The sequence below is a fragment of the Sinohyriopsis cumingii genome, chromosome 2 (assembly GCF_028554795.1).
Source record: "Sinohyriopsis cumingii isolate HCF-2022 chromosome 2, ASM2855479v2, whole genome shotgun sequence".
In the NCBI taxonomy this organism is placed as follows: Eukaryota; Metazoa; Mollusca; class Bivalvia; order Unionida; family Unionidae; genus Sinohyriopsis; species Sinohyriopsis cumingii.
In genome coordinates this window covers 7393802-7407072 of record NC_142962.1, presented here as the reverse complement: position 1 = coordinate 7407072, position 13271 = coordinate 7393802, and the positions used below count along the sequence as shown (strand labels likewise).

At 36.5% G+C, this 13271-nt stretch overlaps 1 protein-coding gene across 1 annotated transcript in view; it reads right to left on the bottom strand.

Moving 5' to 3' along the window:
• Positions 1-8688: 8688 nt before the first annotated feature.
• Positions 8689-13271, bottom strand: part of LOC149804301 (uncharacterized) — a 28010-nt gene continuing 23427 nt past the window's right edge. Inside the window, exons 3-4 of the mRNA XM_089938604.1 lie at positions 13142-13267; positions 8689-9261 (exon numbers count right to left, since the gene is read on the bottom strand). Coding sequence (XP_089794730.1) covers positions 9130-9261; positions 13142-13267 — 258 coding nt within the window. The 3' untranslated portion in view covers positions 8689-9129. The remainder of the gene's footprint in view (positions 9262-13141; positions 13268-13271) is intronic.

The window sequence follows — 13271 nt, the reverse complement described above, 5'->3', positions numbered from 1 at the left end:
AGACAAACTGCATAGTAACTGCAAATTGTGCAGAATCACTGAAGAAATGAGAATGTGAAAATTCCCAGTCTTGTGCCTCCATAGCACCAATATCTTCCATCAAAAGAAATTATAAAACCTGCTACCTCTCCAAAGCCCAATTTCTTTAAGATAAGCTTACAAAAGATTTATTTATAATTGGCATGATTCCAAGCAACATTTCAACAGCAGTTTCAATGAGTTTTTCTAACACGCCACACACACACACCAAAACCTTTGAGAACATTAAATCAACATGATTTACAAGACATGCAAACACAACATAATAGCTAAATATAACCAAACAAATGGCACTGCTCATAACCTCGTATATAAGCAAGCAAAGCATGTTAAAAAGGTAGTTATTACCAGCGAATTTATTATTAAGGTAAATAAAACAAAGCACAGGTTAGGACCTGATGGATGTTAACAATGAATATAAAGTCTAGGTAACCAAAATTATTAGTCGAATTTTAAACTGAATGAAATTAAAATTGAAAAACAAGTTTAGAAGTTAAAACATCCTGTCATACGAATTAAGCCTTAATTTGTTTTAAAACGCGGTAACAGTTGGGCACTTTATGGTACACAACACAATGATAGTAAAATAATCGGTAACTTATATAAAGTGTTATCATCATGGCGGGAATGTTGAATGGGGGCTTGAAAATTATTTCCAAAAGTTACATCTAAAGTCATGACCAAGGATACAAGTAATGAGCTAAATGAATCAAAACTTGATTTCTCTCTTAGATTTATTTATTTATTCTTCGATTTGCGCGAAGATTCCCACCCCTCTCGTTATCTGTCTCTGTCTCTCTCTCAGATCGATAATCATCGAATATACAGTTAAAGGACTGGTATCAATTTACGTGAAACACACGGCTCTTGTTCCTTTTTAATTTCGATATTACATGAAACAAATATAAAATTTGTTCAGATTCAGACAATGCAAGCATGTACATTTGAAACAGCGCATCGGAAGTTGCAGACATTGGCAAGTGGTGGTACTTTCCATAACGGGTTTTTGAATGTGGGTTGCCCATTGACATTAAATAAAATTTCCGCCAATTCATAAGTAAAACAATCACATACTCAAACATAGATGAATTTGCATCGTTTACATGTATGAATACATTTATCTATATAAGTGCTCATCTTTCTACGTATGCGTGCACCCACTTCAACCAGTTGGCACTTACAACGGTAGGTATATGAGTGCATAATGACACACGCACGTATGTATGTATGTATGTATGTATGTTGTATGCATGCATGCATGCATGGATGTATGAATCTGTCATTCAGTTGTTGTTTTTATGGGGCATAAAATTGTTTTCAAGCACAAGATAGGCTGTAGATGGCAGCCAGTAAAACATGTAGATCAAGAACCCGATAAAAATCGACCCACAAGAAGCTACTGGAAAACTTTCTCACATACCCGCATTAGCCGAGCCGGAGACTCGAACCCTCGCAGACTGAGGAGAGATGGCAGTGATCTAGAATGGTGAGCGCTTTATATTATGCGGCCACTATGGGTCTGGAGCCCCCTGTCATTAAATAACAATCGTCCAGCTTTATAACAAAATAAGAAGAGAAAAAAGTGCTGAAGACTTAAAAGGGTCTTATCGTTTTGGATACAAACCCTGATTTATACTGGAATCAGTCTGGATACAAACCCTGATTTATACTGGAATCAGTCTGGATACAAACCTTGATTTATACTGGAATCAGTCTGGATACAAACCTTGAGTTATACTGGAATCAGTCTGGACACAAACCCTGATTTATACTGGAATCAGTCTGGATACAAACCTTGATTTATGCTGGAATCAGTCTGGACACAAACCCTGATTTATACTGGAATCAGTCTGATCCAGTTAACCTTTATATCTTGTTTTTAGTTCATATATTTTTGTCTATCCCTTTATTTCAATGCATATAATCAGCTGAAATATAGTCAGTATACATTGGTACAAAACATTTTTTTCTGCGATCAAAAGATTATAACCGAATATTAATTAGAATCCATAAACAATATTTACACTATCGCTTTTTTGCGTCCTCGGTCTTCTGCCTGACTTGGTAGATATAAAGTAAATTATTCCCCTTTACGTGTCAAATAAGTATAAAAAGAACAAGTGCATTTATTATAGACATGTTCCAACCGAATACAACGGACTTACTATGTGCAAACGAATATCAAGGTTCAAGAAAGCGGTTAGCAAATACAGAAAATAATGACTTGACAAGCAGAGTCATAAGTTGTTAAAAATAGGAAATCAAAACGTCAGAAACTATTTGAAAATGTTAAAGGCACGTGCTTTTGACAAACGCTAACATTTCTGCCGATGAATTTTCAAACTGTGCAAATCAGTAAATCTTTATATTAGTGAATCATTACATTGCGATGGCTAAGTTATTGACGCCTTTTGACGCCTTTTTTATCCGTGTCCTAGATAAAAGAAAGATGAGTGGTCAGAAGAAAACCACACACACACACACATATATACATTATATATATATATATATATATATATATATATATATATATATATATATATATATATATATATATGTGTGTGTGTGTGTGTGTGTGTGTGTGTGTGTGTGTGTGTGTTGTTTAAACTGCTTCAATTATTGTTGATAATTAATCTTCTCATTTTCCTTTTCTCATTTTTAATTTTATTGTTTTTATCTTTCCTTCTTTCTTTAATTTGTATGCTTTTTCCAGATTGCTTGTCAGTTCTTTTGTAGAAACTAAAATATAGATACCAGAATCACGATGATTGATATTTGGAAACATAGTGTAAAGTTTTGATTATGATTCATACTATTCCATTTTAAAATAGACTGTGTGATTTGAAGCGATGCAGACAATATCAGATACAATACACACATTTCAAATTTATTGAGTTCAAAATTCTTTGATATTCTAATTTGCATGAAAATTCATTTGTTAACTTCCAGCTAAGAAATGTAGAATGATTAGTAAAAACGAGAGGAGCAGATGAGTGATTGGAAGTTCGTCCAGTTTCAATACCCACTGAAATACAGGGTACACATTTAAAAAAAATAATAGAATATTGAATATTTTTACAACTCTGAAATGATACATCACATAGTATTTTTATGTTAGAATCTTGAGCCTTTAAGTCGATGTATACATCTTCATAGGTCGTATTTACTAGAATGAAATTGGAGTGTCATCATTTTATTGAGCATATTTTTGAGTTGACCATAGTGGGTCACTAGGTCAATGCACTAGAATGCATAGTCACGTCACCATTTTCAAATCCGGCTATCTTAGAATTTCTTACTATTAAACAAATGCACACAGTGCTAGACTTAGGACCTTGCTGAAGACAATGCCTATCCAAAAATAGACGTAGAGGGTAGGGCTATGATAGTTGTTGATAAGCGTTAACCCAGAGAACCGTCTCCAGTGAGTAGTCAGTATCAAAGGGACCCTGCAGGTTCCCTAAATGACTTACGGTTTTCCTGCCAAGAAAGTGTATATATCTGTATAGAGTGAGAATCTCAGTGGCTACTAGGTTCCGACTCGGAGGCTGTGCTCCAAGAGAATAAGGACAGACAAGGAGACATGGCTGGCGCAGTTTTGGTTTACAACAGACAGTTAACTGTCGTCTTATACAATATTCAGAGGATATAATTTATATTTTCCCCATCAGGATATATAGAAAATATGAGGTGACCTTTTACAGCCACTCATTCGTACTCTAACTTTTCTTAACCCTCTACCGGATGGGTGGGGGTGGAATTCACCGTTAGATACTTGATGGACCAGCATAAGATCAATTTACAATTATGTACAGCTTCATGCAATCGGTCAGTAAGCTATAAAAAGTGAGTGAGGATGAATATACTGATGTGAGATAGAATCGTGATGAAAATACTCAAATATTCTTTTGGCATAAATGTAAATGAGCATATACCTTACTGTTGCAGCAATAACGATTTCATTTACATTCAAGTATCTTTATAGATATCATAAGTTTGTGTTCTATGAAAAGACCACTAGTCTTCACAACTATGTTATGAAAAGACCTACTAAGGGACCATGCAATAACAGTATAGCAACAGTTACTACAGAACAAATCCTCTAAAGATATTTAACAGAGTCGATTTGGATAACGTCATTAGACATTTGTTTCGTTGCTGTTATTTTACATATAAAATTTGGACAAGAAATAACGCAAAGGACAAGATGGGCGTTTAACAAGATTTTTGAAAGTCAGCATTGCCCATAGGTGTCAACCGCTCAGAGGACGCCCAAATTTAAGTTGATCTGTATACATTAATACTAAAATCACACTTTTATTAACTTAACATAATTCGTATAATAAAGGTGTAGTTTTTTAAAAAAAATTCTAAATAGACAAGATAAAGAAAGACCACAGCCAGGCTGGATCTCCCCAGATATTTTTAGAAGCAATAAAGCAAAGAGACTAAATTTTGTAGGAAATCAAGCTGACTATAGAGTTTGGAGGAATAAAGTTAATACAATTATAAGTGCTGGATGAAAACAGAAATAACCGGAAAGCTATCTGGAAATCCAACTGTCATCTCAAATATTTCTAATGACTAATTCATTCAAATTGTTGAAAAACTTAAAGAACCCAGCACTTCATCTGATCATCTGGAACTCAAAGGTTTTTGTGCTAAAAAAAACTACCAAACAATACAAGGTTTGAAATTCCTGAAATGAGTCCTGAATTTGTGTTGAAATATATTTAAATAATCGATGATTGTAAAACTGCAGGAGTATGATTGGACCATTTGCTGAGTAGGAGCCGGCCGTTGTTGTTCATCTTGCCAACACCGTGCTTGCCAAACACAACTTTCTCAAATGCGCAGAATTCGACCTCCTAATCACAAACGCAATGTTCAGAATGGAGAACAAACACAAGAGCACCTGGATGCACCCCAGATCTCGCCAATGGCACTTAATCGACTATGTAATAGTCCGCCAGCGCGATGCCCATGATGTCCTCATCACCAAGGCCATGCGAGGAGCGGAATGCTAGACAGACGACAATCTACCCTAAAGCTGCGCAAGGCCCCACATCACCCAAGGCGTCCTAAGCTTGTGCGCACAGCTTTCAACATTGTCAAACGTCAGCAGCCTTCCACCCAGCTCAATTTCCAGAAGAGCCTAGATGACGAGCTGTCCACCAACGGACCTATACGTGGAAATGCCTCCGAGAAATGGAACAAGCTCAGGGACATGATATGAGAAGCAGCTATGGCGACTTGAAGCCCCAAGAAGCGAATCCATCAAGACTGGTTCGACGAGAACAACGGTGCCATTGAAGATATGCTTGCCAGAAAGAACAAGGCATTCATGGACTGGCAGAATGAGACACAAACTCCATCCACAAAAAACCGATTCAAATCTTATCAAGCTGAGGCTCAGAGAGAAAACCGCAAGATGCGTGACCATTGGTGGGAAAGGAAAGCTGATGAAGTGCAAATCTATGCCGAAACGAACAACTCCAAATAGTTCTACAACGCCATAAAGTCGATCTTCAGCCCTTCAAAGTCTGGCTCTGCCCCCTTGCTTGCTGCTGGCAGTACACTAATAAATGACAAGGTTGGCATTACGTACAGATGGAAAGAACCCTTTAGTCAGCTCCTTAACCTGCCCTCATCGGTCAGCAAATATGTTCTTGACCAAATACCCCAACAGCCAACGCACTACCAAATGGATGCTCCGCCAAATATAGAAGAGTTGAGGACATCCATTAAACAAATGAACTGTGGCAGGGCACCAGGAAAGGATGGTATCTCAGCGGAAGTGTACAAGGCTCCTAGTGAACAGACTCTGGAGGCATTACGCAACGTGCTAATTAGCATCTGGACGGAAGAGGAGATGCCAGACGACCTCCGCGACGCATCAATTGTGTGTGACCCTCTATTTGAATAAAGGCACACTTGCGGACTGCAGTAACTACAGAAGCATCTACTTGCTCTCCATAGCTGTCAAAATACTTGCAAAACACTTGCTAGCATCATTCTCAACAGGCTTATTGCGGAAGATAACCTCTCCGAGTTGCAGTGTGGTTTTCGCCGCACCGTTGACATGCTCTTTGAAGTGAGACAAGTCCAAGAGAAGTGCATTGAGCAGAACATGAATCTGTATGCTGTCTTCGTGGACCTGACAAAGGCTTTCGATACAGTGAACAGAGATGCACCGTGGGTAGTACTCAAGACGTTTTGTTGTTCTCAGAAGTTTACCAGCCTCATCCGGCTCTTCCAAGATGACATGACTGGAGAGATTCTATCAGGCGGCGAACCCTGTAAGAAATTCACCATATCTATTGGTGTCAAACGGGGCTGTGTAATCGCTCCAGTACTCTTCCATCTCTTCTTCACGCAGGTACTGCTGAATGCCATCCGTGACCTTGACCTTGGTATCTGCTGGATGGATCAGTGTTTGATCTCCGTCGCCTAGCTGCAAAAACCAAGACGCTAGAAAGACTCATCAGTGAAGCACTCTTTGCAGATGACTGTGCCCTCGTGACCCATGAAGAGACTCACCCACAGGCAATCGTGGAAAGGTTCTCTGAAGTCTCCAACCTTATTTGGACTCACAATTAGCCTCGGCAAGACAGACGTCCTCTTCCAGCCCGCCCCAAACACTGTCCCTTCACAACTCTGCATCACCATTGGAGACACGCAGCTGCAGAATATGGACAGTTTCAAATACATTGGCAGCACAATATCGAATCTTGGACAAAGAGATCACTGCGATGATTCAAAAATCCAGTCAAGCACTCGGAAGACTCCGAACCAAGGTCTGGCAGCACAGGGACATACGCCTGTCAACAAAGATGAAGGAGTACAATGCAGTTGTTCTCACGTATCTTTTTTATGGCTGTGAGCGTGGACTGCCTACCGAAGGCCTATCAGTCAGATGGAAAAATTTCACCAGCGTTCCCTGATATCCATCATGCGGATGAAGTGGCAGGACCAATTCACCAACCAGGAAGTCCTTGATAGAGCCAACACAATAAGCTTCGAAGTCAAACTAATGTTTATATGTCAAAGTGACCATGTTATCCTCTACTTCGCAATTAGGCATTTCCCAAATTGCTCATTACTTAGTCTTAATAGTGATGCTAAGAGAGAGAGAGAGATCTCAAAGTCTGGGTTTAAAAATGTTTGATGTCAACTCGTTTCCTTCTGTTGTAGCCAGTTTTCGAGTTATATGTTAATTTCTCTCCATATTTTTTGGAGTCTAATAGATTAATTCGTTTCTCTGGAAATATTTTTGTGCTCATACAGAATTCTTGAACAAAGCAATTTCTTAAATTTTTTTTATCTGGATTTTCCAAAACCGGAGTATTATTTCTTGTGTTTCTACAAAGAACTGTAGACAACAACACTAAACAGGATACAGCATACGTCATCGCCTTCCATCTTGGATTCTTCGTCGGGGCACGAACTTGAAATTATTAGAACATTTCAATATTAGGACTTCTAAAATTTATTCGTGGATTATTCTTGGATTAGTTTTGGATTTGGTCTTATTTGTTTTTCATTTTGATAGTATTTTTCCAGGGAAATAAAAATTTGTTAAATTTTTTAAAGCTTTTTGTTTTCACTCTTTCTTGTGTTACTGTTTATTTGGTCCTAAACACGTAACATTTGTTTCAAAATTTAATTTCACAGTTGAAACAAAAGTAATTGAAGTCGAACAAATGATTTGAAATTCGTATAAAGTAATATTAACTTCGTAATTTAAGACAAAACTCAGGCTGACGATGTACTTAATTTAATAATCATATATGCAAAATAATATATTTACACAATGTAGATTTAGTAGAAAAAAGACCTTTTTGTCTCAGTTTAAAAAAGATTTCTGATATTAATTTTAGTGTGAAAAAATTGTAAATACGAAAACGAAAATCGTAAATACGAAAGTGATACATTAAATGGTTGCGGTACTAACACTTAACAGAGTGTCAGACAAATGTGTTTGTTCTCTACGCAGGCGTTTGAATTTCCGAGTGTCTGCTACGTAAAGTTTCACATAGGCTATCTAGCCTGTCAAAATTGAAATCTGATATTATGCTTTACGCAACTTTCCTTGATATTGTACGTATGAATTTACATTTACGATTTTGTCATCTTAAGAGATAGTTTCATGTTTGAGAACATTGAATATTACGATCTTGACAATACATATTTAATCTAAGGTACTTATGCTGGAAAAGGAAAAGGTAAATGGTATCAAAAATCATTGAAATTTATTTGCTCGTGATGAAGCAAATTTTGAAGGCAGTATATATATATATATATATATATATATATATATATATATATATATATATATATATATATATATATATGTGTGTGTGTGTGTGTGTGTGTGTGTGTGTGTTGATATCAATATTTTTCATGCATAATAGTATGTCTTCGTAAAAGAAAATATAACAGTTCTTATCCTTTCTTTCCTTTTTCTTCCTGACCAGTTTTTTTCATGATACAGTGACATCACATATTTGTCTTGAACTGCGTATATTTTCCGTTCATATTTTTTTCCTCTAAAAATTGGTTACAATATTGTTCCGATTTTTAATGTATTGATTTATTACACACATGCGTCATCTTGATGTCAATAAAAAAGAATATAAAGACGTCGTGTTAAATAACTATGTTGTACCTTTATTTTCTTTCCAGTATAACTGATGATATATATAATGACAATTATAATAACAAGCATAACACAAAATATTAACATGTCCTTTAGGTAATGGCTTATTTTAAACAAGAAAATAAATATAAACCGGAGCATTGGCTTTTATAATGGGTTGTAAAGATATGTGTGAGTCAATTACAACAATCATTCAATCCTGTCCAAGCACGGAATCTTTCCTTTCGTCATGCAGAGCTTTGCCGGGTTTAACAGGGATGCTGCATTTCAAAGTAGAAATTATTTTAGTCTGATTCCCATCTCTGTGTAGTCAACTGTTTTGTGCTCCGCAACACGAGCGATGTGCGTAACATTAAAACATAGGAAGCAGGGAACCAGATAAAAACTATTCACGATTTATAAGAAACAAAATTTTCATTGTTTTTAATTGGCTATACTATAGTAACTCTCAGTATGATGATAAAGATGTAACAGATCAATCCAACAATCAAAGAGATGATGATAAAAGTTTGAGCTTGCCGAGCTTTGGCCATTGCCACGCTTTTGTCCATTTCCGTCTTAGCCTGAAATAATGATACATCATATCAATATGCATTTTATGTTTTATACTTGAGTTCTAAATTAGAAGGAAGAAACGGCTGACATAAATAACACTTTACTTCCTAATCATTGTTTAATTTCATAGCTTGTGTTTAGATAGATAGATAGATAGATAGATAGATAGACAGACAGACAGACAGACAGAGACAGAGAGAGAATTATAAACATACACCAGACAGAACGGAAAGCGCTATCCCTGGATTCATATAGAAAAATGCTTGATCACAGTAGACAGAATTAATATTTTAATAAAATAATGAATGGTACTTAGTCGGTGTTATATGCGCTCGTGTGTAGCAGACAAACTCGCATGACGACATGGTAATTAATTTTGATGTATCTACACAGTTATTCTGGATTATATGAAAGAAATCAAGGTATATAGAATTACTACAAATATACACCAGACAGAACAGAAACTCATGCGAGTGCGTCTGCTACACACGAGTGCATATAACACCGATTGAATTCCATCATTTTCTGGTGATGTTTGCTTAGTCGTGAGGGAATATGGGCTCGTGTGTGCAGGCAAGGCGATGGGTGCCGTTTACCTGCGGACCTGGGTTCGAATCTCCGTAGAGCATGAATTAAAAATTATCTAACTTGTATGACAGTATTATTTGTATATATACGACAAATAGGACATGGTTGGAGTATGTCAAAGTGGAAAAGGGGGCAATGTCCTAAGCCACGGGTAAATATCCGCTGAACTCTCCTTTCACTTGTGTCTGCCAGGGTTAACATTTTAACCAATCATTGCGAGACAGAGTAACATTTTCGTGGTAGGTTGAGCCATCATTACTTTTCTTGCTGATCGATTGAGCCAGTCAAATTTTCTCTTTCACTTATCGATCAAAAATATTTTACTTCCGCTTGCATATAGAAGCTTATTTCGTTGGCTCGTTAAAGACGTATATTGGGTTATGCGTATTCATGACAAACGATGAAATCTTATCCAAGGCAGCCAGGAGTCAAAAGAAAGAGCATCGGATTTTATGCTACGGCTTTGCCAAGATGATAAGGGATTTAAAGGTATAAAATTATACTATCTGCCGTGAGCTTGTGATGTCGAAGCATCGAAGCAGCTATACATCATGTTACTATTTCTAAGACCGTTAGGAACTTAAACCATTTAATTCTTAATGCTTTGTTCTCCCATTATTTCTAGTATGAAAACTTAATTTGCTTTAATAGAAAAGTACTTGCTTTTAATGTAGGAAAAGCCTAGCGTGAAAAATGGTGCCATAAATTGGATTTTAACAAGTCAATGGCAAGCTAAACACTAGAAGATGATAAAAAGCAACAGCTTTATCTCTTTTCCATATTTATGTGACGTTGTTTGCATTTGCTAGGAAGCCTCTAGGGAGGGTCTTAATGTCTTTGAGAAAAGATATGGAAGCACTAGCTGTTTTATTTGGTTGTCGTTAAACCATCTTGCAGTTGTTCTTAATGATACTGACAGTATCGTAATCTGTGCGTTGTTGTCGTTTTTCCCTTACTCTGTGTTCCAGATTTTTTTTTGTTCCTTTAATTTTTTGTGCGACTTTTTGTCGTTGTCTGCAATAGGTAGTATTAAAATATATTGATATCAATTATCAATTCAATTGTTTTTCTTATACCTGCAAAAGAGTAAGCTCAGGTCCACAGGTTCTGATAAAACCTTTTTGAGTACATCTGTAGGAAACTACTTATCAATACACAATTTCAATATGCCATTATATCCGATATGTAAATTTAAGAATACTTTTCAATCGTTTTGATCGGAGCAGAATGGGGGATGGGATGATGTGAGGGGATCCGATCTATGCGAAATTTATGTTCAGGAACTCATCCATACCTAATTCCTGTTTACGATTGTAAGCAAGCAGGTGAGCTTTCACCATTTCACACAAGAGAAATCAACTGCTTGTGGTCATTTATTGATCAAGTGATTTTATTTCTTCACGGAAAAGAGTTTGCAGCAGTTTTAATATGAATCAGATTTTTGTTTTGCATCTAAGCATTCAGATTGTGACACAAGTTAAATTATACGATGGCACAAATTAAATTATATAATGGCACAAGTTAAATTATACGATGGCATAAGTTAAATTATAAAATGCACAGGTCAAATTATAGAATGGCATAAGTTAAATTATACAATGATACAAGTTAAATTATACAATGACACAAGTTAAATTATACAATGGCACGAATCTGTCTGCTGTTTTTTCATACATTTATTACATTGTTCGCATTTGCTGAGAGGCCTTGATGGATGGCCAAATGTCTTTAGGAAATCGTACGAAATAACTAGCTTATTCACTTGGGTATCATTGATAACAGAAAATTGAACTCATCTTGCCATGGCTATTAAGGATGTTGACGGTATCGAAAACTGCATTGTTCTTTTATTTATATTACTCTGCATTCCTGAGGTTTCTTACAAACGTTAATTTCCTTGTGCGACTTTCTCACGGCCAGCAACCCATATTTCAACTTGGACAGCTCTTTCTCCAACTGTCAGCAAATGTTTGTGGAAACAATGACGTATATGATAGTGTTTTAGATACTTCCAGATTCCCTGGAACTTTCTGGGTACTTTGTGCATAGTCTCTTCCAAACCTTGCCAACAATGACACATAAAACCCATCACCTCACCCGAACACAAACCGCAATGTGCCTATCGTCTAAGCGACCATCCAGAGAAATGACTAGAACGTAGTCGTGCATATAAGCATTCTCGCGTAATAAATACTCATTTAGCGACCCTGTCGTCCGCTTTACTCAAAATACGAAGTCACTTCTGATTCCTCAGGAAAAATCAAGGCCTAACTTCTTTAATAAATTCTAAAAACAAACCACACAGAAAAGTGCTATCCCATGATCCTAAAAAAGAATGAGGGATACTATGAAAGGCAACGAAAGAAAAATACATGGAAAAAATAGTACCAGTTAAAGCATAATATATCGCCTCTGCTGAGAACTGAACCCGGGCCTGGGAACTATGACACCTACTGTCTTGTGGGCGTACATAAACCCCCATACCCTCGCGACTAAGCATCGTATTTCTTTGTTTGCACACACACACCCACACACACAGACACACAGGGAATATATATATATATATATATATATATATATATATATATATATATATATATATATATATATATATATATATATATATATATATATATATATATATTAGTTGGCGTATCATATGGAATGGGTATGTAACATGGAATTCGACTGGAAAATTTAATGTATTTAAGCTTCAAATACATGTGGCACGAATGTTGATCCCTAGACTAGTCATACATCGACTTAAATAATTGATAGGAATTGCAATATTTTATGATGCATGCGTGAATGGCATAATAAATATAACTCCATAACGGTAATTTAGTCTGCCTATGATGATATAAATATATGAGTGCAATGTCATAACAGCTGGCAACGTCACCGCACAGGTTCACTAAGCAATGATTGCAGGTGCACGTGTGCGATTAACAGAACATAGTTTTCAGCAGATGTGGAATCTTGAAAATCATGTCACATATGTATCTGTAAAACAAGTTGAAAATCAAGTCATACATGTATCTGTCAAACAAGCCGAAAACCATGTCACATATATATCTGTAAATAAACCCCGAAAACCATGTCATATATGTAACTGTTGAATAAGTCGAAAACCATGTCACATGTGTATCTGTAAATAAACCCCGAAAACCATGTCACATGTGTATCTGTAGAATAAGTCGAAAACCATGTCACATGTGTATCTGAAAAGAAATGATAGCAGGAAACAGATGCATGTCATGACTGGGCAATGTTGCAATTGATTTCTTAAGAATAACCTACCTGGTTTGCATATATGATGGCACATATACCCGTTGGCCAAAAGCAGAAGAGACATACCAGCCACGCGAGGACAGTTCTGTCTGGAGGTCTGTCACTGTCAACAACCACCACAGTACCGGGCACGACCTGT